This window comes from Sinohyriopsis cumingii, chromosome 12 (assembly GCF_028554795.1).
Source record: "Sinohyriopsis cumingii isolate HCF-2022 chromosome 12, ASM2855479v2, whole genome shotgun sequence".
Classification (NCBI taxonomy): domain Eukaryota; kingdom Metazoa; phylum Mollusca; class Bivalvia; order Unionida; family Unionidae; genus Sinohyriopsis; species Sinohyriopsis cumingii.
In genome coordinates this window covers 126,368,016-126,393,756 of record NC_142972.1, presented here as the reverse complement: position 1 = coordinate 126,393,756, position 25,741 = coordinate 126,368,016, and the positions used below count along the sequence as shown (strand labels likewise).

At 35.8% G+C, this 25,741-nt stretch overlaps 1 protein-coding gene across 1 annotated transcript in view; it reads right to left on the bottom strand.

Annotated features, from left to right (window-relative positions):
• Positions 1-25,538, bottom strand: part of LOC149787417 (ankyrin repeat domain-containing protein 27-like) — a 116,063-nt gene extending 90,525 nt beyond the window's left edge. Inside the window, exons 1-9 of the mRNA XM_089978029.1 lie at positions 25,476-25,538; positions 21,761-21,935; positions 16,325-16,447; positions 12,428-12,484; positions 8,693-8,786; positions 7,260-7,352; positions 5,119-5,213; positions 3,613-3,672; positions 143-199 (exon numbers count right to left, since the gene is read on the bottom strand). Of these exons, the coding sequence (XP_089834155.1) occupies positions 143-199; positions 3,613-3,672; positions 5,119-5,213; positions 7,260-7,352; positions 8,693-8,786; positions 12,428-12,484; positions 16,325-16,447; positions 21,761-21,862 (681 nt within the window). The 5' untranslated portion in view covers positions 21,863-21,935; positions 25,476-25,538. The remainder of the gene's footprint in view (positions 1-142; positions 200-3,612; positions 3,673-5,118; positions 5,214-7,259; positions 7,353-8,692; positions 8,787-12,427; positions 12,485-16,324; positions 16,448-21,760; positions 21,936-25,475) is intronic.
• Positions 25,539-25,741: the final 203 nt, after the last annotated feature.

The following is a 25,741-nucleotide window of genomic DNA, read 5'->3' as shown; positions in this document are numbered from 1 at the left end:
ATAAGTGCTTATAAAAAGAATTTTTTAATACCTGCAAAACCCCAGTAAACAAAAATTTTTCAAAATCAAACATTTCTTGAGGTCCCATGGGTTTTCAGATTTTTGAGAGGTTTCACTGTAAAAATAACTCACAATCACCTACCTCAACTGCTATTTTCAAGTTTTCCATATAGTTAGGACTAAACTTGGTCTCTCTTTTCTGGAAAGAAAAGATCACTGGAATAAGTACTGGTCAGAATTTAAAATACAATATATATGGCTGAAATATGGTCAAGTCAAAGATTCTTAATTGCTCAAACTTATTTTGAAGACCTAACAGAATTTTCAAGATCAAGTGAAACCTCACTGACTTGATTCACAAACCTCTTAAATTTTATTACCGTGTGTACTTGCTTATAAGATTAGTGTAACTGCACAGACCCAGATCTGCCATCACATGGTGCACCAGCAGATCTGGGTCTGTGCAGTTAGGAGTAATCAGTAGAACAAGCAACACAAATCCCAATCTACAGGCACATTATGCAACAGCAGATCAGGGTCTTCGTTGTTGTTGTTGTTGTAGGGTTTAACACCATTTTTCAGCACATCATAAGCTATGCATGGCGGCCAGTATTAATGGTGAAGGAAGGACCCAGGAAATCCCCAGGAAGAACCACCGATCAACGAGAAGCTACTAGCAAGCTTTCTCACATACCCACATTGGCCAAATCCTATACTCGAACCCACGCAGACAGAGGTGAGATGTCAGTGATATGTAATGGAGAGCGCTTTAGACCACTCAGCCAGTGGGGGCCCCCTTCGTTGTTTGCAATTTGATTTCACTTATAAGCAAGTAAATATAGTATGTCCTTTAGGTGTTGAGCTATTCAGAGTCTACTGTATACAATACTCCCTCACTATAACACACATCAGTATAAGGTCATTTAATAATAATACAGTGGTCCTCCTCATGAATGTTACCCCCCCTTGACCAACCCAATGGCCACCCACTTTTTACAACCAGAATCCCTTGGCACCAACAAGTTTGTGTTCAAAAGTACCCCTCAAGAAAGACCACTCATCTAACACGACCAGCAGCCAGCATATTTATTTTAATATGTGTCTAGAGGCAGTAATTAATTCATATGGTAAGCTAAGTAATCTGATTATCTCTACTGGTCTGTTTTCTGATGTCAGGTTTTTATGACTGAAAGAAGTATTGACTAAGTGCATGTACCACTAAGGTTAAAATTATATCATAATCTATCAATGCCTATGTTTACAAGAAATGGGTTCGAAGATGTTGTGACCGAGTTTTGGGCTTAACACAGCAGCTGAGTTCTTCTCTCTGATGTTTACGACCTGACGCAGTTGTCGAGATCATAACGTGGTATGCATCGACTAAATATAGATTTTGTGATTTAAGAAAATGAGAAAAATTAACCTTGAACAAAACAGTTTACCAGACAAAGACCAAAAATCATATGACAGTACATGTAATACTTCCTTTATAAACAAGGCATTTTTGTCTATTCTACAAAAGTTTTGTCTGCATTATTAAATTGTAGTACTGTACTATTAGCAACATAAATATACATTGTTAACAAACTTTAACATGTGACCACACAAAACGGAAAATTAATAGTTTGGTAGAAAAAGTAAAAGTCATTCAACTTTATGACAATATGCTGAATTCAACAGTCTTGCCAAAAGAATTTTACGTTAGGAAGACTCAAATAAACAACATCATAACAGATAAGAATATTCTGCTGCAGTGGGAAGATGTAGTAAATGGAAAGAGAATGATTCTAAATGCCAAGCAATGGACGCACAAAGAAAAAATGGTTTTGCAATGCACAAGCCAACAATACTTCACTCGCATTTCATCCTTAAGAATAAGAAATATAAATGTAAGTTAACTTGAAACAAGTCAGTTTTTAAGACAAGAACCTGTTATATGTAGCATTCTTACTAAATACATATACTTCTAAAACATACAGACCTCCCCTCTGGTCACTTGTCTTATACAGACACTTTCCTGGTGCAGAAGGGGTAGCCATATAAGAGGGGGAACCACCATATTATGAATAAAATACCTCAATATAAGGTGTCCTCATCTATGGTGGGGTCAAAGTTTATCACTCCCTTGAACTGCATTATAATTAGAAGCATTGTATTTTCATTCAGAAACCATTTCATTTCATGCGCATTTACCAAAATAAAATACATGAGTGAGGGTCTAGCATAGGCTGCTTAAATGAAACTGCAAAAAGGGACATTCCTTTGCAAAGCACTGGAAATTTTATTAAGTTTGTTTTTATAGTTATAGCCAAAACCAGATCTATTGTAATTATAAATAAAATGCAATATCTTTTTATGGTAGCATTTTGTTCACAGTCAACTTCCAGTATGATAAACTTTAAAATTTGGAATAAATGACGGACTGAAACTCTAGTTTATGGCTGGGATAACTGAAATATCGATTTTAAAGAATTGTTCTAGAAACATGTTCAGGAAAGCAAACTTTTTCAATAAATTATATTTCCCCAAGGAATAACTACTTGATCATACATGTTTAGAAAAATAAGATTTCTACCTCCCAAATCCTGCCCTTCCAAACAGATTGAAATCATCTTTTCCATCCTGTACAATGGGCAGTAACTCTTGCCCATTATCTCCCCTCGTCACCACCAGGTGTCACTAGTTTTGAGCTAATTGATATATAAACTAGGACGGGACACTCACATGATGGAGAAGTTGGTCCAATTTAAAGTAATGTGATCAACTAAGTATTTTCGGAGAATTTACCAAAAAACTTTGCCTTCTTCAAATACGTTCTCCAATCACAAACATTAGGAGCAAAGATAATAGGAGGAGGGAATGCTGAGTATCCTACCTGTAAAGGACAACCTTCTTGAAAAGAAAGGCTGGATTCCGTTTGTGAAAACCCACTCTCCTAACTTGATAGCAGCATAGACCAAGACTACTGAACTCTTCTTAAGATCAAACTTTTTATTGACAATCCTGCAAAATTGCTAAAATATGCCAGTGAGGAAGCTATGCTGAGATCAACTGAGTCTGGTGGCATCTGGGCAGCAGCCACTAGATCCACCCGATTCAAATCTTGCCTTTGCAAAGCTAAATCCGGCAATAAAACTCCAAAAGGCTGACTGTGCATGCCAGACAACTTACAATAGCTAGCAAGGCTCACAGAGATCTCATTTCTTCAGCTGAAATTTACATGAGGTTACTCTGGTCTTTTTAGACTTAAGAGCACATAACCCACTCAGCCATGATGATAAAACTTGAAAGCTTAAAACTAGAAAGCATGGAAGTGGCAAGGAAAGGTACAAGAGTTATTGCCCTTCAACTATATGATATAGACAAAAAAGATGATTTTCATCTTTTGGGGAGGACTGGATTTGGGAGGTAGCAAATTTATTTTCCTAACATTCAAGTGACCAGGGAACATTTTGAAGAAACATAAAATGCCTGAAAAATGACATAAACACAAAACCTGACCATGGAGTGATGGATGTATGGACATACAGACTGATGTGTCGAAAGATGGGCCAATGAATGGACATGGGTGACACTATACTATGGGGTGGAAACGTGGAAGAAGATAAAAACCTGAGCTGGATCCTTAAGCACCATTTGCATCAACCGTGTCATCTGTGCATATACAGCATCCTGAAGCAAACAAACACAGAAAAAGTAATGTGGTCCAAACTCTTTACACTGTCTCTAATAATCACCATCTAAATCAGCTTAAACTCAACTATTCAACTGGTTATCAACTGTTTTACTGAATTACTGTCTTATTCTACTAATAGGGAGGCTTCTACAGAGCTTAACATTTTGTTTTCATTTCTAATTATGTGATAGAAACAAGACTTCATCTGAAACATAACACAATTTAAAAATAAAAAGAACACTGTCAAGGTTTATATTCTATTTAACTTCTTTTATTAAGGCAAAATTTGACTCTTGCAAACGATCATATTGGTTTATATACCTGAAGCAGATATCATACACAAGCAATTAGCCAGCAAATCTGTCAGCCAGCAAGTTAAAAACTAACAGCCTGCATGCAAAAAATCAGCCAGCATGTAAGAATATAAATGGAACATATTTTTTACTCAAATTTTTTTTAAAGCAAACATTAGGAAAAAATCAAATATAAAAATCAAAACTGCTAAAACTCCATTATTAATTTAACCAATTTACTTAATCCTTTTGCAAAGTAATGTTGATGGTTGGTTTTTAACACATTATTGGCTGCATCATGCAAAGGAAATGGTAACTGCTAACCCAGGCTGACCTGAAGGAATATTGAATCAATGACCATATAAAATGAGCCAACCCAGGCCGACCTGAAGGAATATTGAATCAATGACCATATAAAATGAGCCAACCCAGGCCGACCTGAAGGAATATTGAATCAATGACCATATAAAATGAGCCAACCCAGGCTGACCTGAAGAAATATGACCCTCCAAAGTAAACCAGCTCAGGATGAAATGAACAAATACTGATCTGTTGACCCTATGAAATAAGCCAACCCAGGCAGACATAAAAGGAATACTGAACCTGTGAGAATACAAAATGAGCCAACCCATGCTGACCTGAAGGAATATTGAATCAATGACCATATAAAATGAGCCAACCCAGGCTGACCTGAAGGAATATTGAATCAATGACCATATAAAATGAGCCAACCCAGGCTGACCTGAAGAAATATGACCCTACTCAGGATGAAATGAACAAATACTGAACTGTTGACCCTATAAAATGAGCCAACCCAGGCAGACATAAAAGAAATACTGAACCTGTGACCCTACAAAATGAGCCAACCCCGACTAATGTTAAGGAATACTGAACCTGTGATCCTACAAAATTAGCAAACCCAGGCTGACCTGAAGGAATACTGAACCTATGACCTTTTAAAATAATCTAATGCAGGTACCGAAATGTCCACAATCTTCAATTAGAAACAGAGCATTTGTCTCTTAATAGATATGAAGAAAAAACTCCAACTTTTATGTATAACAAGAATTACAATTGTGGCTAAAACACAAAAATGATAGATCCTTAAATTATTTGCAAAGTAAAATATTATCTGTTTGTATACTGTACCTGTAAGTTACTGAGATTCTCTCCTTCCAAACTCTGGTAGGATTTATTAAAGGAAGATAATGCTTTGTCTAGGTTCTCTTTAGTTTTATTGCCACCTGAAATTAAGAATAAGTTGTTACTCCTGACATCTTTCTACCTTCTTGAATATTTATACATCCAAATTTAATTACTCCATTTTATTGTATATTTCAAAACTGATCTATTGCCCATTACAAATGCTATTGGCAACAGGTACAGCATAAAGGACCATGCTAAATACAATTTAATCTCTGTATACAAAAGCTATTGGCAACAGGTACATCATAAAGGTCCATGCTAAATACAATTTAATCTCTGTATAGAAAAGCTATTGGCAACATTTACAGCATAAAGGCCCATGCTAAATACAATTTAATCTCTGTATACAAAAGCTACTGGCAACATTTACAACATAAAGGCCCATGCTGAATACAATTTAATCTCTATATACAAAAGCTATTGGCAACATTTACAGCATAAAGGCCCATGCTAAATACAATTTAATCTCTATATACAAAAGCTATTGACAACATGTACATCGTAAAGGCCCATGCTAAATACAATTTAATCTCTGTATACAAAAGCTATTGGCAACATTTACAGCATAAAGGCCTATGCTAAATACAATTTAATCTCTATATACAAAAGCTATTGGCAACATGTACATCATAAAGGCCCATGCTAAATACAATTTAATCTCTGTATACAAAAGCTATTGGCAACAGGTACATCATAAAGGACCATGCTAAATACAATTTAATCTCTGTATACAAAAGCATTTAGCAATATTTACAGCCTAAAGGCCCATGCTAAATACAATTTAATCTCTATATGCAAAAGCTATTGGCAACATGCACATCATAAAGGCCCATGCTAAATACAATTTAATCTCTGTATACAAAAGCTATTGGCAACATTTACATCATAAAGGCCCATGCTAAATACAATTTAATCTCTATATACAAAAACTATTGGCAACATTTACATCATAAAGGCTTATGCTAAATACAATTTAATCTCTGTATACAAAAGCTACTGGCAACAGGTACATCATAAAGGCCCATGCTAAATACAATTTAATTTCTGTATACAAAAGCTATTGGCAACATGTACATCATAAAGACCCATGCTAAATACAATTTAATCTTTGTATACAAAAGCTATTGGCAACATTTACATCATAAAGGCCCATGCTAAATACAATTTAATCTCTGTATACAAAAAATATTGGCAACATTTACATCATAAAGGCCCATGCTAAATACAATTTAATCTCTCTATACAAAAGCTATTGGCAACATTTACATGTAATTGGTAGAGCCTTAAACTGAAGCACTTGTATTGGGAAACCAAAGTTATGAAACAATGAGCATTCAGCGACAATAATTCATTTAAACAATGACCTGGCATCAATATGAAGCCATTTGCCAAATTGTATTGGACCATGAAACCATGGTAAAATTAGGTTTGGCTGAAATACAAAATTACTTTGTAAAGTTATACTAATCCAACCCAAGTGAGAAGACAGGACAATTTCAGTGCACATGAACGAGAACTCGTACAATGTCTCATTAATATAAATGTGCCTGCCAAATCTGTTTGGAATCTAATTATCCTTGGTAAAGTTATGCTACACAAGCCAGAGCCTGCATGTTGGATATCAGGGGTCATAACTCTGTAAATGTAATAGTAAAGATGGAAATGAAATTTGTTGAAGGTCAAAGCTAATCACATGTTAAAGTTAACTGAAATGCCATGTAAAGTTATGCAGTGAAAACAAAGTCAGAAGAATGGTCAATCAGAGGGCATAAACTTAATGATCTCAAGGAATGATGACAACCTTACTTGTTCTACTTGTGATCAATACAAAGCTTCATATTACAAATGCATGCCTGTTTTTACCTCACAAATTTCACCCTGTAATGCATGTCATGTTCATGGAAACCTATCACATACTGGAATTTTCTCAAGAAGATTTCAAGAAAGTTTGAAACGATTTAGTGAAAATGATTAAAAAATATCAAACAATCAAGCGTAACATAAATCCAACTACAGAAAAAACACACAAAATGAACCCAACAAGACAAGAGTTAAGCTCCAACTAAAATGCATAGTATTCATACCTGCATGTCCCCACAGTAACTTCATACACTCCTGATATGTGGTTGGAGGTTTGTCTACATATACCCCTGCTTCTCCTGCTGATGAGATTTCTCCTGTAAAACATTGCACACGACTCATGAAACACAAGAAATCACTTGATGTAACAGTGTGCATCATCATCTATAGCAAAATGCACAAAAATGAAAACACAGACACCACTAAAAATGAAACAGTTTGATTGCTGAAATCTGAAAACTAATGAATAAAGGGAGATCACTGGAGCATGTCAAAGCTGCAGTAACAGCCAAATAGGTACATCCTACATGACTCATATCCAACATGTCATCCATTGCTGCAACAGTCCAACAGGTGCCTCCTGTACTGGCTCATCTCACAATGGATCAAGTCTAACATACTGCCCAACCATGAATAACATGGCAAGTCTAAGTCTCTGTTGTTTGTGGTCAAGTACATGTTATAAAAAATGGTTAGCTTGAAGACAAACACAAGTCAATGTGAAATACAATGTCAACTAGAGTATAAGGTGTTTCAACATAAAATAAGTGAATAACCATATATGCTCTCTTATCAGTCAAGTTCAACTGCAGACCTGACAGGCCTGGATCTGATTTCACACAATGTGACAGATCGGACAGGCCTGGATCTGATTTCACACAATGTGACAGATCGGACAGGCCTGGATCTGATTTCACACAATGTGACAGATCAGACAGGCCTGGATCTGATTTCACACAATGTGACAGATCGGACAGGCCTGGATCTGATTTCACACAATGCGACAGATCAGAAAGACCTGGATCCGATTTCACACAATGTGACATATTGGACAGGCCTGGATCTGATTTCAAACAATGTGACAGATCGGACAGGCCTGGATCTGAGTACACACAATGTGACAGACCGGACAGGCCTGGATCTGATTTCACACAATGTGAGAGACCGGACAGACCTGGATCTGATTTCACACAATGTGACAGATCGTACAGGCCTGGATCTGATTTCACACAAAATGTGCCGACAGATCGGAGTCTGTGCAGTATGTTAGGAGTAATCAGTAGAACAAATAATATAGCCCCTGATCTGCCAACATATCATGCAATGGCAAATCAGGGTCTATGTTGTTTGTAGGTGGAATCAACTTATAAGTGAATACAAACAGCAAACTTTTTGAAGCATTTTTTAATATACAGGCTATGTCCATTATTAAGTAATGGACCATATGAGAATACTGATTGCAAATTATATACAAGTTTCAAACATTGGAAGGTACTCTGATTAAAAACCTTCAGGCTCCATCATATTTTGGCAAACATTTGAATTTTGCAATCTGGGAATGATCCCTATACTAAATAGTTTGAAACAGATATTGTTTGAGGCAACACTGAAATATTTAAGTTTCTATTTATGTTTTTATTTTTGCATACTGCCATACCAGCAACTGTAGCCCTGAAGAAGGTGTCCACACACAATACCCTGTAATTCTCATCCTTGCTATTATAGAAAGTCTCCTCAAACAAAACTGGCACCTACAATGAGAGTACAAAAATAAACTTTCTGGCGAATTATAGGACACAGGTCAAGGAACCTGCATATGGTGAATACAAATTCAAAATCGATATCTCTGCATGAGGAGATATAACAGATATGTCCACATATTTTACAAAGAATCAATTACTATCTCTATATGAAACATAACAAGTGAGTCAATAAATTTCAAGCTGAGCTTCAGTAAAGACTGGCTTGACAAAATGAAAAATGAACAATGATGTGTTATTCATGACCTAATATAGGATTAGGAGACTGGTTTTAGGTTTTAGGTGCAATTTTCTGCAATTCTTATCTATTCCTAAGGTTTTACTAATACATTCAAAATCATTACAACAACATTCATTACAATACAATATCTGTCATAACCGAAAAAGAATGTGCAATATAAAATTTTATCTTGATAAAATTTAATTTCCAACTCCATGAACTATTTTCCAGTATAAAAATATGTACATTGCTTCAATATTATGACTCTATGGTCTTAAACTAAGTAACAAAAAGTGAAGACCAACAAGTCTTGTAATATTCAACAAATAATTATTTCCTTAGAATACAAAATTTAAATAGAACTTAAACTATTGTAAACTAAATCACATATAGTCCAAAGAATTCCATCACCAGTCCTAATGAATAAAGATCTAACTAAATTCCAGTGGTGTTCAAAGTAAGATGCAGCACTGAAGGTGTTGATATGCCTGTAGTCTTGAACATACCAATGTACAATGGCCTGAAGTGTGATGATGTGCTAACAGTATTCCAATTATTCACAATAATATAATTCATGGTATCCTTGTCTGAATTCACTATAATTCCAAATTATTGTTTCTAACAATATTATTGAGCACTTTGTAATTCCAAAGAATAATGATAATTTGAATAAATAATTCCACCCAATCAAAAACTGAACACAACAATACAAATGATTCTGCATCTGATGTTATTCCAAGAATGAATACGTTTTCAAGTAAACAAGATTTTATAGAGAAGTAAGACACAAAAGTAGAGCTAGAAAATTCTAAGTTGTAAACAAATAAAATCTGTTAATAAAATTATAAATAAGTACTTGGGAAACATCAGGTACATGTTCTTCATACGTGAATTCCATTATCCTAGACCCAGACCCAAATAAACATGTTTACCTTTATTGACAATGATATTAAACCCACACTACTAGAGAAATAATAACTATGTATTATTTGATACAAAATAAAAACAACATCATTGACCCTAGTCCGGTAAAATGTGAACTTGATTTTAGAAAAGATCAAAATGTTGTTGTTATTGTAAGGTTTAATGCCATTTTTTAGCACAAGATAGGCTATACATGGCAGCCAGTATAAATGGTGGAGGAAGAACCTGGGAAAACCCCTGAAAGAACGGCCAAACCACAAGAAGCTACTGGCAAGCTTTCTCACATTCCCACATTGGCCAAATCCGAGACTTGAACCCAAGCAGACAGAGGTGAGATGGCAGTGATCCGTAACGGTGAGTGCTTTAGACCACTCAGCCACTCGGGGCCCCAAAAAGGTCAAGTACAAAATACAATTATGCATAACCTATAATCATAAAGAAAAAACTAACATATACAAATTAAATACACTAACACTATAATGTCACTGGGATTTTAGTTTCATCAGGACTAAGTCAGAGGATGCTATTTCCTAAGATCCTACTAAAACCTTGACTATTAAAATGTTTTAAAAAATTAATGCTTGATTTAAGCAAAAATAATCAAGATAATATTTAACAGTAAGTAGAAATTTATCTTTCTGGCTCATTCTAATCATTTTTACATGTATTGGCAACTGCTCCGGTGGCCTAGTGGTTAGAGTGTCCGCCTTGGATGTGGAAGGTCGTGGGTTCAATAACCGACTGAGTCATATCAAAGACTTACAAAAATGGTACTAACAGGTGCCACGCTTGGCACTCAGCATTAAGAGGTTAGTGTTAGGACTGGTCGGCCTGGTGTCAGGATAATGTGACTGGATGGGACATCATGCTACATGTCTGCGGCATGATGCCTCAGTGCTAGACATCACTGTAAACTGCCACAGTGCAGTCATTGTAGCAATATAACTGAAAAATTGTTAAAGCTACGTTAAAAATCCAAATCACACAGACACATACATGTATTTGTGTGACAATATAAAGTTTTCTAAATTAAAGGCATGACCTTTACAAAGACATTGTTATGTTGACAAAATGGCAGGAAGCGAACATGGTCATTATAACAGGAATTGATTGTACCTCAATTTTTACATACATTAATGCTCAGGTACGAGCTTATGGCGCATGTTGAAGTACCAGCTTATGGCACATGCTGAAGTACCAATTTATGGCACATATTCAAGTACCAGCTTATGACATATGTTGAAGTACTAGCTTATGGCACATGTTCAAGTACCAGCTTATGACACATGTTGAAGTACTAGCTTAGGGCACATGTTCAAGTACCAGCTTATGACACATTCAAATAACAGCTTATGACACATGTTCAAGTACCAGCTTATGGCACATATTGAAGTACCAGCTTATAGCACATGTTGAAGTACCAGCTTATGACACATCTTCAAGAACCAGCTTATGGTATACGTTTAAGTACCAGCTTATGACATGTTCAAGTACCAGCTTATGGCCCATGTTCAAGTACCAGCTTACGACACATGTTCAAGTGCCAGCTTATGACACATGTTCAAGTACCAGATTATGACACATGTTCAAGTACCAGCTTATGGCCCATGTTCAAGTACCAGCTTATGGCCCATGTTCAAGTACCAGCTTATGACACATGTTGAAGTACTAGCTTACGACACATGTTGAAGTACTAGCTTACGACACATGTTCAAGTACCAGCTTATGACACATGTTCAAGTACTAGCTTATGGCCCATGTTCAAGTACCAGCTTATGACACATGTTGAAGAACTAGCTTACGACACATGTTCAAGTACCAGCTTATGACCCATGTTCAAGTACCAGCTTATGGCACATGTTCAAGTACCAGCTTATGGCCCATGTTCAAGTACCAGCTTATGGCCATATTAAAGTACAAGCTTATGTCACATGTTCAAGTACCAGCTTATGACACATGTTGAAGTACTAGCTTAAGACCCATGTTCAAATACCAGCTTATGACCCATGTTCAAGTACCAGCTTATGGCACATGTTCAAGTACCAGCTTATGACACATGTTCAAGTACCAGCTTATGACACATATTCAAGTACTAGCTTATGGCACATGTTCAAGTACCAGCTTATGGCATATATTCAAGTACTAGCTTATGGGCCATGTTTAAGTACCAGCTTATGACACATGTTCAAGTACCAGCTTATGGCCCATGTTCAAGTACTAGCTTATGGCCCATGTTCAAGTACCAGCTTATGACCCATGTTCAAGTTCCAGCTTATGACACATATTTAAGTACTAGCTTATGGCACATGTTCAAGTACCAGCTTATGGCATATATTCAAGTACTAGCTTATGGGCCATGTCTAAGTACCAGCATATGACAAATGTTCAAGTACCAGCTTATGACCCATGTTCAAGTACTAGCTCATGGCATTTCATTCAAGTACCAGCTCATGGAACATGTTCAACTAAAATAAAAACAATACCATACCTTGCTCTCAGTGCTTGCTATGGTTATAATCACATTTCCATTCTCTACAACAACTTCCTGAAGTGAAAGAAAAACATAAATTACAGTGACATTTTAAGCACATGTGCAACTATAATGCTCAAACTAGGTATGAAAGCAGCTGCAATTATCGTCTTTACACAATCTCAGAGGATATGAAAGTTTTATATCTATTCATCCTTGTGAAGCATCACGCTAAATATGATCACACACTCTCAATAATTGTGGACAGTGTTCAGGTAACAAGGTGAACAGACATGTTTAGGCTAAAAGGTAAATATACTATTGTTCAGGTAACACTGAACATAGTAGTACATGCCGTATTAAGGTTATAAAATGAACACATTGACTTTTATGTTAAAAAATGAACAGATGTTCATGTTGCAAGATTAAAATAACATACATATGTTCAGGTTAAAGGTGAACATACAGGTGTTCAAGTTACAATATGAACATACAGGTGTTCATATTACAAGGTGAACATACCAATATTCTGATCACAAAATGAACACACCAACATTCAGGCTACAAGGTGAACACACCAACATTCAGGTTACAAGGTGAACATAACAGTGTCTGCGGTAGGTCTCAGAAGCATTTAATCATGTGTATTTGTCTCAGAAACATTTAATCATGTGTATTTGGATGCAAATTGTTATCTGGGAAACAGAAAACTTCTTACAAGTGAGTCCTCCATATGCACACAATAGGTGGGCAGCAAATTCAAAGACTTGCCATTCCTGCTTCAACCACCTGCTGTGAGGGAATATCTGCTGATCAATTGATCATTTTAGCTGTGCTGATATTTACAATGACAGACTTCAGTGGCTGAAAGTCCCCTAAATGTGCATATTGCCATTATAAGAGAACATTGAAAGAACATGATGCAATAGCTGAGTGGCAAGTTCAAAAGCTTCGACCAGCTGCTAAGTGGGAAAATGTGGTGATATTTACAATTGCTAAATTCAGAGGCAGAAAGACACAGATGTACATGTGGTCATTATAAGAGTGGTCATTATAACAATACATCAAATGAACAACTTTAGCTTTAAATTGTGTGTTTGTTTCTGAGTGTAGCCACTACCTTCAGTAGTGCATGTGTCCTCAAATCAAGACAAATATCGAGATTTTGACAAAATGCCATTTGCAAATTTGGATAAGCATTTTGGGGTTAAATGGCAAATTGACCAAGACTGTAATGAGATTCTGAAGAATGCTCAAGTTTCTAGAAATGATAGTTCAGATGGGACACTGGCTAAGTGTAACATGGTGCATGATGCCTAGCTTAGTGTTTGGAATATGACCTTTCCCTGATGGACAAACAAGAGCTACATGTCAGTGGTGTAAAGAATGAGGAAAATGAAACTCGGTGGCAATCTGGACATGAACCACTTCAAGTATGTCCAACATGCTTCTGGGAGGGGACTGCACTTCTGCTAGTGGGACTCCTATTTTTACCATAATAGGAGTTGTGGACTCCTGGTTTTAAAATTCAAGTGAGGCCCGAGTATTCAGATTGCAAGATGAATATACAAGTGTTCAGGTTATAAGAGCAGCATACATACATTCACTGTACAAGGTGAACACACCACTGTTCATTTTACAAGGTGAACATACTGTGTTCAGTTTACAAAGTGCACATGCTGGTGTTCATGTTACAAGGTAATTATACTGGCATTTTTAGATTACAAGGTGAACATACCAGTGTTCAGAATACAAGGTGAACATATTGATATTTTTAGATTACAAGATGAACATACTGGTGTTCATATCACAAGATGAACATACTGATGTTCGTGTTACAAAATTAGCATACTGGTGTTCATATAACAAGATTAACATACTGATGTTCATGTTACAAGATGAACATACTGATGTTCATGTCACAAGATGAAAACACTGATGTTTATATAGCAAGGTGAACATACTGGTGATCATGTTACAAGATGATCATACTGGTATTTTTAGATCACAGGATGAACATACAGGTGTTCATGTAACAAAATGAACATACTGATGTTCATGTAACAAAATGAACATACTGGTGTTCACATTACAAGATGAACATATTGGTGTTCATGTTACAAGATGAACATACTGGCGTTTTTAGATTACAAGGTCAACATACCAGTGTTCATGTTACAAGATGAACATTTTGGTGTTCATGTTACAAGGTGAACAGACTGATGGGGATTTATACACAGACACATGGGCAGGCAATTTACAATATACCATCTATCATATGATTTTTGTGGGGGAAAAACTTTGTCAATTTTGTCAAAAGAGACCAGGTTTTAAATATTGGAGAATTATATTCCAGAGATTAAAGACAGGTTTTCTTAATGTGCATCTTCCATTATTTGGGGGCAATGAAAATAAACTCAAAATTTGTATCAATTGACAAATTTTGAGCTACATACATGGTTAACAATGACCTAAAATGAACATGGTCAATGGATGCATGTACATGCTTATGCTGATGAAATGTTACCCAAAATAACCATCCTATCTTTATTGGCACCTTAAAACTATATGCCAATAAATAAAATTATGAAAAAAGATATGTGTAAATAATACATGTAGGTAGATATGTAGATGAGAAAGATATAGTACGAAAGCAAAAACAGAAATATACATGTATATAAACATATACATGGATAAATAGAAAGGGTTTAGAAATAGCTAGACATTTAAGCGATAGAGATGTTTAGGTAAAAGACCTTGAACTGAAAAGATAAACCTATAACAGAACTGTGTAAATTTATTTTTACTGATGTCTGAATATATAACATTTGTTTGGACTTTTCCACTTGGGAATTTCTCCACTAAAACCTAACAGCTGTATATACAAGTTTAAACAGCCAATAATGACAGCAATAAAAAAAAAAAAAAAAAAAAATGCCAGATGGTCTATTTTGCTGCCAGTAAGGAAAATAAAATTACAGTTTGGGACACTCGCGAAGCCCTATGTGATCCCAAAATAAACTTTGTACATGTTATTTTTCATACTTTTAAGAAGAAAAAACTACTTTTTTGTGGATAAGAAAAATACAAAGAAAATTTCAGGCTCCATGCCATGATCGTCATGTATTATTCATGTGCAATCTCTTCCCCAGAATGATAATAAACATTTTATGTTAACGGAGAAAAAAATGAGCATATAATAACAATGATTTCACTCTCCACTCTTTATTCTGGGATGTGTCATTTCCACTCATGCCTGCATCCACTTTCACATTTATTTAATAATTAGCATCTAATCATAAAATTGGTGACAAACATCAAAATATTTGACAAGCCAGCTTTTGAGAATGGTATGAGAGCATATATTTGTATCCATTTATTTGTTCACCAGGCAGTAAGTATGTATCAGTCTCCTTTAATTTTCAGGTAAACAACATATCATAAATATGTGACACATTTTTGTTAAGATCAATTACACTTTGACTGAAATCCTCCTGGTAGATAATCATAAGAGACGAGTGCCTTTGATTTCCAAACACACCTTTCAAAGAAATCTCATGAGTTAACAATATTAACAAGCAACATGCATCATAACAATCAAGGACAAGAATATTGTCTTGAGTTTGCAAGCTGACGAACTGTTTTAAGATATCATAGGACAAGAATGTCTGTAGACTCTGATCTGTTGGTTTATTTATTCCCAAGTGGATTTCTACAAATATCCTGTAGACTCTGATCTGTTGGTTTATTATCTAACTGCTGATCTAAGCTGTTGCCATCTGTACATTGGGAACAAAATAGACAGAAAAATATATTTTCTTCTTAAAGCCAAGTCAGCTTTAAAAGCAGGTTTATTTGAATACATTTCTTTGGATCTCCAAGAAGCATATTTTCATTTACAATTATAATACTTACATATCCTGACACTGTAAGAAATTCTTCATCACTTCCCTCCTTTGGCAACAAAATTTGGTCCTCAAATACTTCACTGGTCAGAGAATCTACTTTACTGACAACAGAGTATTTGGGAATACAAATCTGAAGGAGAAAAAAAACATGTTGATTAATCCAAGGACAAAATTCTGAATAGCCACACTGCTCTCGTTGCCAATTATTTTCATTAATCTAAACTGTCACATTGCTATTTCTCTTCCTTATTATTCAGGTACTTTTGAAATGATTGTGTGTAATAATACATCAAATTGAGAAGGAAAATGTTATAGAACAGAGGTCATATCTTAGTCCCAAAGCCTCTGTGAATATATCAACCATCCACATTTAATTTTGATCATGAGCAAATCACTGACCAAAAACAATCTTTTAGATAACAGATGCCACATTTGATTGAATAAGTAACTCAGATTTACTGCCTGTCTTTTACCTACAGTTCCTTGTCAGTGCTGAATTTTTGGTCTCACTGTATTCGAAGATAAAATGGGAAAACAACAACTACATTTATTTATCAATCTGAGTGACAACCCACACACCCACCCCCATTAAATTAATCAAAAACCCAACAATTGAATGCAGGGGAGGAATCAATAGCTTTTAAAGAAGACAAAGATAAAATGCAAAGATTTCATAGCTTCATACATATTCACATCAACAGCAACAAAAGAATTAAACTTCTATCTGAATACATTCAACGAAAATTCAAACAGAAAAAGCTGATATTCATTTCAGCTTTACTTCAAACACTGAAAAGTACCATTTTACCCAAATATAACATGAACTTATCTAGCACTTGTAGTAAACCCTAAGTAAAGCAAACTGTAAAATTTTGGTCACCCCATCATGATCCAGCTTTCCACTGATTTATATAAAATTTAACAACTGATTACAACAATATAAATATTTCAATAATTTGGTAGAGTTTCTAATTCTTTTAAACCAATATGATAAAAATCCAATCTACACAATGTCATCATTTTTACATAACTAAGTGAAATCGCCATCAGCTGCAATCTATTGATACCTGATTCTTTTAGAAGGGATCTGCCAAAAAAAGGAAGAAAAACCAGTGAGTGTACATTGAAAATACAGAAATAACAATGATGACTTCTTGGAGTTTTGATTTTTGTCTGCTGAGTTATCAAACTAGTTATAGAATATAATATTTCATCTGCAAATATGTTAAAAACATTATCTATCATAGCTTATCAAGCAGTTTAAAATGTTTATTAAAAGTGTTACAAAGGCCAAATTACAGTGGAGTGACCAAAACTTCTGACTCACTCTGACCTGCAAATGCAATGTCAGGTATGAGTCTACAATTTACTTAGAGATGAGTTTCAGTAAAACACGATCAAACTAGAGCCATTAGTAGATACCAGTCTGTAATTTACTTAGAGATGAGTTCAAGTAACACACCATCAAACTAGAGCCATTAGCTGGTACCAGTCTGTAATTTACTTAGAGATGAGTTCCAGTAACACATGATCAAACTAGATCCATTAGCAGGTATCAGTCTGTAATTTACTTAGAGATGAGTTCCAGTAACACATGATCAAACTAGAGCCATTAGCAGGTATCAGTCTGTAATTTACTTAGAGATGAGTTCCAGTAACACATGATCAAACTAGATCCATTAGCAGGTATCAGTCTGTAATTTACTTAGAGATGAGTTCCAGTAACACATGATCAAACTAGAGCCATTAGCAGGTATCAGTCTGTAATTTACTTAGAGATGAGTTCCAGTAACACATGATCAAACTAGAGCCATTAGTAGATACCAGTCTGTAATTTACTTAGAGATGAGTTCAAGTAACACACCATCAAACTAGAGCCATTAGCTGGTACCAGTCTGTAATTTACTTAGAGATGAGTTCCAGTAACACATGATCAAACTAGAGCCATTAGCAGGTATAAGTCTGTAATTTACTTAGAGATGAGTTCCAGTAACACATGATCAAACTAGAAACATTAGCAGGTATCAGTCTGTAATTTACTTAGAGATGAGTTCCAGTAACACATGATCAAACTAGAGCCATTAGCAGGTATCAGTCTGTAATTTACTTAGAGATGAGTTCCAGTAACACATGATCAAACTAGAGCCATTAGTAGATACCAGTCTGTAATTTACTTAGAGATGAGTTCAAGTAACACACCATCAAACTAGAGCCATTAGCTGGTACCAGTCTGTAATTTACTTAGAGATGAGTTCCAGTAACACATGATCAAATTAGAGCCATTAGCAGGTATCAGTCTGTAATTTACTTAGAGATGAGTTCCAGTAACACATGATCAAACTAGAAACATTAGCAGGTATCAGTCTGTAATTTGCTTAGAGATGAGTTCTAGTAACACACTATCAAACTAGAGATATTAACAGGTACCAGTCTATAATTTATTTACAGATAAGTGCCAGTAACATACCATAAAACTAGAGTCAATAGCAGGTACCAGTCTGTAATTTACATAGAGATGAGTACCAGTAACACAACATCAAACCAGAGCCATTAACAGGTACCAGTCTGTAATTTACTTAAAGATCATTTCCAGTAATACACAATCAAACTAGAGCCATTAGCAGGTATCAGTCTATAATTTATTTACAGATAAGTGCCTGTAACTCACCACCAAACTAGAGCCAATAGCAGGTACCAGTCTGTAATTTACAGAGATGAGAACCAGTAACACAACATTAAACTAGAGCCATTAGCAGTCACCAGTCTGTAATTTATTTCGAGATGAGTTCCAGTAATACACCATCAACTTAGAACCATTAGCAGGTACCAGTCTATAATTTATTTCGAGATGAGTTCCAGTAATACACCATCAACTTAGAACCATTAGCAGGTACCAGTCTACAATTTACTTAGAGATGAGTTCCAGTAACGCACCATCAAACTGGAGCCATTAGCAGGTACCAGTCTACAATTTACTTAGAGATGAGTTCCAGTAACACACCATCAAACTAGAACCATTAGCAGGTACCAGTCTGTAATTTACTTAGAGACAGTTTCCAGTAACACCATCAAACTAGAACCATTACAGTAGCACACCATCAAACTAGAGCCATTATAGTAACACACCATCAAACTAAAGCCATTACAGTGTGTGTTTGTGAGTGTGATTAGGATTTATAACATAGCTTTAACAATTGTTCAGTCATACCGATATGATGTCTGCAGTGTGGCAGGTTACAGTGATGTCTAGCACTGGGGCATCATGCCGCAGACATGTAGTATGATGTCCCACCCAGTCACATTATCCTGACACTAGGCCAACCAGTCCTAACACTACCCTCTTAATGCTAAACGCCAAGTGAGGCAGCTGTTACTTCCATTTGGGTAAGCAGTGTTTCACCTTTACCTTCATCTGCACTTCAGATACCCCCAAATTTTTAATTTCACCCCAATTTTGGTAAGAAAGTTTGTTTTTATTCAGTCTGTCCCCCAGTCTTGCACCCCTAGGGGATACACTGTGTAAATCTTTGGTATGACTCGGTCCGGGTTCGAACCCATGACCTCCCACTTCCACGGCGGATGCTCTAACCACTAGGCCACTGGAGTGGTCGAGCCATTACAGTAACACACCATCAAACTAGAGCCATTACAGTAACACACCATCAAACTAGAGCCAGTACAGTAACACGCCATCAAATTAGAGCCATTACAGTAACACGCCATCATACTAGAGCCATTACAGTAACACGCCATCACATTAGAGCCATTACAGTAGCATGCCATCAAATTAGAACCATTACATTAACACGCCATCAAATTAGAGCCATTACAGTAACACACCATCTAACTAGAGACATTATGGTAGAACACCATCAAACTAGAACCATTACAGTAACACACCATCAAACTAGAACCATTACAGTAACACACCATCAAACTAGAGCCATTGCAGTAGCACGCCATCAAATTTGAGCCATTACAGTAACACACCATCAAACTAGAACCATTACAGTAACACACCATCAAACTAGAGCCATTACAGTAGCACGCCATCAAATTAGAGCCATTACAGTAGCACGCCATCAAATTAGAGCCATTACTGTAACACGCCATCAAATAAGAGCCATTACAGCAACACACCATCAAACTAGAGCCATTACAGTAACACACCATCAAACTAGAACCATTACAGTAACACACCATCAAACTAGAGCCGTTACAGTAGCATGCCATCAAATTAGAGCCATTACAGTAGCACGCCATCAAATTAGAGTCATTACAGTAACACACCATCAAACTAGAGCCAGTACAGTAACACGCCATCAAATTAGAGCCATTACAGTAACACGCCATCATACTAGAGCCATTACAGTAACACGCCATCACATTAGAGCCATTACAGTAGCATGCCATCAAATTAGAACCATTACATTAACATGCCATCAAATTAGAGCCATTACAGTAACACACCATCTAACTAGAGACATTATGGTAGAACACCATCAAACTAGAACCATTACAGTAACACACCATCAAACTAGAACCATTACAGTAACACACCATCAAACTAGAGCCATTGCAGTAGCACGCCATCAAATTTGAGCCATTACAGTAACACACCATCAAATGGGAGCCATTAGCAATAGAGGAACCACAGACAGATATACAGATATGCCTAAATCAGTTTATATGGCTGGTCTTAAACTCGGAAACTTGATGGGAAACCAATGCAAGGAGAAGGGACATAACTCCTCTTAATGATGACTTAAAATCCAAAGGTCTCATCAACATAACATACATGTCAGTTTTTGTAAACATGTCATAACTCTGTGCTGCTGTTATAGACTTATATGTGAGGCATTGAAAGGTTAATGGAAGCACACACAATAACATGAAAACATCAAATGAATTTCTCAATTTTTTTTCTTTAAAAAACAAAGTGGACATCCACTACTCAGGGTGAGCACTTAATTTCTTGCCATATCTGTCCATGTAAACCAGCTTAAGTGGGCAATCCATAATCCATGAAATTTGTACTTCATAATCATATTGGGCTGAAATCCAACATACTTTGCTAAAGTAATGAAAGAAAGGTAACCAGGAGGCACCGCAACAGTATATGGTTGTGGGACAGTGGAAATCTTACTCATTAAAAGTGTCATTAATGACGAAGTCACAATCAAGTCTGGAGGTTTGGTAATCAGGGGGCATAACTCAAGTAAAAGAAGACAGAGAAGGCTGAAAATGTAACACTGCTGAGGACTTATAAATATAAAGGTGCATATAAATATAAAGGTGCATACCAAATCTGGCCAAAATCCAACAGTTAAAGTTATCTTACAGAAACCCCAACGGATGATGAATAGACAGACAGACTGACAGACAACCAGACAGACAGATGCGCAATATTATTACTATAAATATGGTAGTTAGCTTGACTTACTATCCATCTATTTGTGGTGGCTTTCTCAAACAATTTTGCATTTTCTCGCTGGAGAGCCACAAAGAAAGGATTCTCAAACAAGTCTTCATCATAACGTGACATCGTGAAGTGAAAGAATCACCACATGGCAACAAGCTCAATCGCTACTCAGTTTATCCACTAGTGAGCAAACAGTCTGAAATGAAAATAGGAAATGAAGAAATTGACAAGGAAAGAAGTATACTTGACCAGCTGTTCTTTCATTTAGAATCACTGTAGTGATTTCCTTTAAATTTGATGTAAACATAAAAATGCATGGTAGACAGATAAGTACCTAATTATCCTCTATAAATATGTTTAAGAACAAACTTTGGAAAAGCAGACATGAAATGGATGTGAATGGGATGCAATCTCTCAAATAAAACAATGTCAAAGATCAGCTGATGACACTGTACAGTAGTACTCTGCATTGTTTTGGTGAATGATGAATATCATCTTCCATGGCGGATAGTCCTTCTAAAGGTAGCTTTGGTTGGATAGTCCTTCTAAACGTAGCTTTGACTGACATTTCCTACAGTGTTGCTGGGACCCCTGCACCTCATACCCAAGTGGTCCTACTTGATAATGACAAGGAAGTATGATTCAAATAAACATTGATTTTGTATGCATTTCCCAAATTATGGTCAGCTACAAAGATACTACAAGTTATATCAAACACTCTCCATCAACAGTTTCACTCATCAAACATTTTCAGTCCATCCCAGGAATCTCAGACTATGATGATGACAAATGTAAATGCCGATATACACCCAATTTTTTCCAAGATCAATAACATGAATGTTTGATTCATAAGAAACCCGACTAGGAAAAAAAATTAAAATGGGAAAAAATCAAAACAGAAGAAACATCCTTAACTCAAAATGTACAGAATTTAGTGGATTCAGATGATGTGGAACTAATGTGGGAAAGTTTTTGTGATGACATAACCAACATCCTGAAGAGAATGGAGGGCTCTCAACACAGTTTCAGGATGAAGAGTCCTGGAATCTGCACTCATGGAACTAACTAGCATATTTCCTAAAGTCTCTGGCATAAACTCATGAGTCCATCACTTTCAAAATGTTAGAAAGAAAAATGATCAATATTTTATTACAGGTCTTAGTTAAATTCTATGCCTCATAAGACCACATTAGAGAGAAACTATTTTTCAGTAACTGTCCAGAAATTTGCATATCATACTGCACTCTAGTTTTTCAAATGTTTCTTTGACATTCTGGTCATCAAAGTCTTCAGGGTGTTCCTCCATTATTCTGACTAATTTATTCAGTTTCACTATACTGTTCTGCTCTGTGATCATCATTTTTCACACTAATTTGGAGACATCATTTTTCAAACTAATTTGTAGAGTTTTTTCAACATCATATAGGATTTTATCCTTTTTTCAGCAGCATGGTAAGACTCAACAATAATTAAATTATCCAGGTTAAGTTTAAGAGGGTTAAAGGCAGATAACTGCATTCAGTATTTCTATTTTTAAGTAAAAGGATTCTGTTTTTTTCTTTAGTCTTACACCACTCAAAAAAATGTTTTTTATTTACTATTGGATTCTACTTTTATCAACCATGAGAACTACTTCTCCAAAGTTCTCACATTCGAAGTTTCCTTGCTCCTTAATGATTTGATAGTATTATCCAATCCAAACTCTGAGAAAGGTGTCATTACTTTCATGATTATTTACAGATCAACACCAATTTAAACACTGTTAAACAAAAGGACATTGTTCATTTGCCAAACAATCACTGGTACTTACACACATTCAATAGAACACTGGCTTAAGTTATCACATTGGGCTAGGATTAACTTTAATTTATTCACATTTGCTTCTTGCCAGTGTACTGTACATACCTGCTTATAATTCAAACCTCAAACAACTAAGATCCTGATCTGCTAAAGCATGATATGCCCACACATCAGTCTCTATGCTGTTTGTTTTAAGATAACTCGTAAAAAATGACACAGACCCAGATCTGCAGATGCATTATGCAATGGAAGATAGTAGTCTGTGCGGTTTGCAGTTGGACTTGTGTTATAAGAGAGTATATATGGTAACCAAGTCTAGCCATTAGCTATTCTGTAGAATGTCAATGGCTGACAAAAAATATCAAAAAGTGAGCATCGCATGAGGAAAATGTGGCTGGTCACAGTGAAGATTCATATGGAGAAAAGATGGGTCCTTTGAGAATTTCAAAGATATAAGACTCAGAAGCTTGGGTTCCTGCGAACAATTAGAATGGTGCTATCTTGTATAACATCTGTAAGATTTTGCATACCCAGGATAGATAAAAATCAAAGAAATATAGAGGTACAAATAATAAATAACAGTAGCTTCTCGTGGGTCAGTGGTTCTTTCTGGGGCTTTTCCGGGTTCTTCCTCCACCATTAATACTGGCTGCCATGTATAGCCTATCGTGTGCTGATAAATGGTGTAAACCTCACAACAACAACAACTCCCTCTCTCTTATACTGTATTCTAATAGATCCTTGCTTTGCCAATGTAAGCCTTGCTTAGTTACCCCAGAAAGGTTGCATGCAGTATGGCTATGCAATTTCATGTGTGCATTTCAAAATGGTAACTTTTGTTGACAACTAAAATACATCAATTGTGGTTGCAATGACCAGCTTTTCTCACTAAATGGGCTATGCCAAGTTTTTGGATTATGCACTGTACTGGCAAAGCAGTTGAGGTATCAATCAATAAATATTTCCTTTTGGTTTATTTTAAGCACAGCTTCTATAGTACAAGTCACATGGGTCATGTATGCACATTTACTCATTTTAAATTAAATATAAATTGTTCTTAAAATTTAACACTAATTTTCTTTCACCAAAGTCTAGTCAATCCTGATTAATGGATGTTCTGCACCTAAACTGTCACCAAGAAACTTCCAGACAAAAAAATTATCTATCACTATAAACTTTTACGATGGTGGCCATGTACTAAACTTGGGTCAAAATAAGAGCGCGTCAAGTGGAATCGTCACAATTGAGGGTAGTGTGAATCTATTCATTAAAATGTGTACCTTTCATTATGACATCACAGCACACAACATTCAATCCGGATTGTACTGGATCACATCTTTAGGTTCATTTCATCCAAAAATGTCTATGTACTTGAACATTGCATTTGCCATAAGCACCTCTCGGGGCGTCTAAATAATGACCTTCCAAAGGAATATTGATGTAAAAGAATCCAAATGAAGTGAATACTTGCCACTTAATGGTATGTAGAATCAAATTCTAAAAAATGACACCCAGTACTGAAATAGTTGGTGCTGGATGCCTACATGACCCATGTGACTGTACTATAATCTGTATCCAATTATATGCACTGATTCATTAATTTGATTTTATGAATTGAAAATAGAGTAAAATCTTGTTCGTGTAATATTATACTCGCGTCCTTACTGATACTTTTCAAAATTACTAAAATTATTCTTGTATTTATTGCATTGCTATATGCTGATTGATAAAATCCGGGATGAACTCTTTGCCGTGAAGAAGACTCGTCATTTCACCGCGCATCATCGTATGTTAAGTGTATGCATGACAGCAGCTGCAGATGAAAATGGACATTTAAAATCGGACTCCGTTGTCAAAATTAAAATTGCCACGTTGTCTCTGCTTTGAATAAAATTTAAACTAACACGGGACAATAAGATAATGATTCTCTTCTTACCGACGGTCCAAACTTCAATCATTGGCAGGTGTTGGATTAATACCGATATATTCCAAATTCATCACATCACTCAATCGGAATATCATCGGGCCTTTCCGATAGGCAAAAACAGTACGTACAAAATTTCACAAGGTACTCCGATTGCAAATACCTGGCAGAAACATGTGTCGAGCATGTTTCGTTAACAGTAGTATGTATTAAAAAAGTAACAACCACAAAAAACCAAGAAAACAAACATTGTTATTTCTTATTATTTATACGCTGAC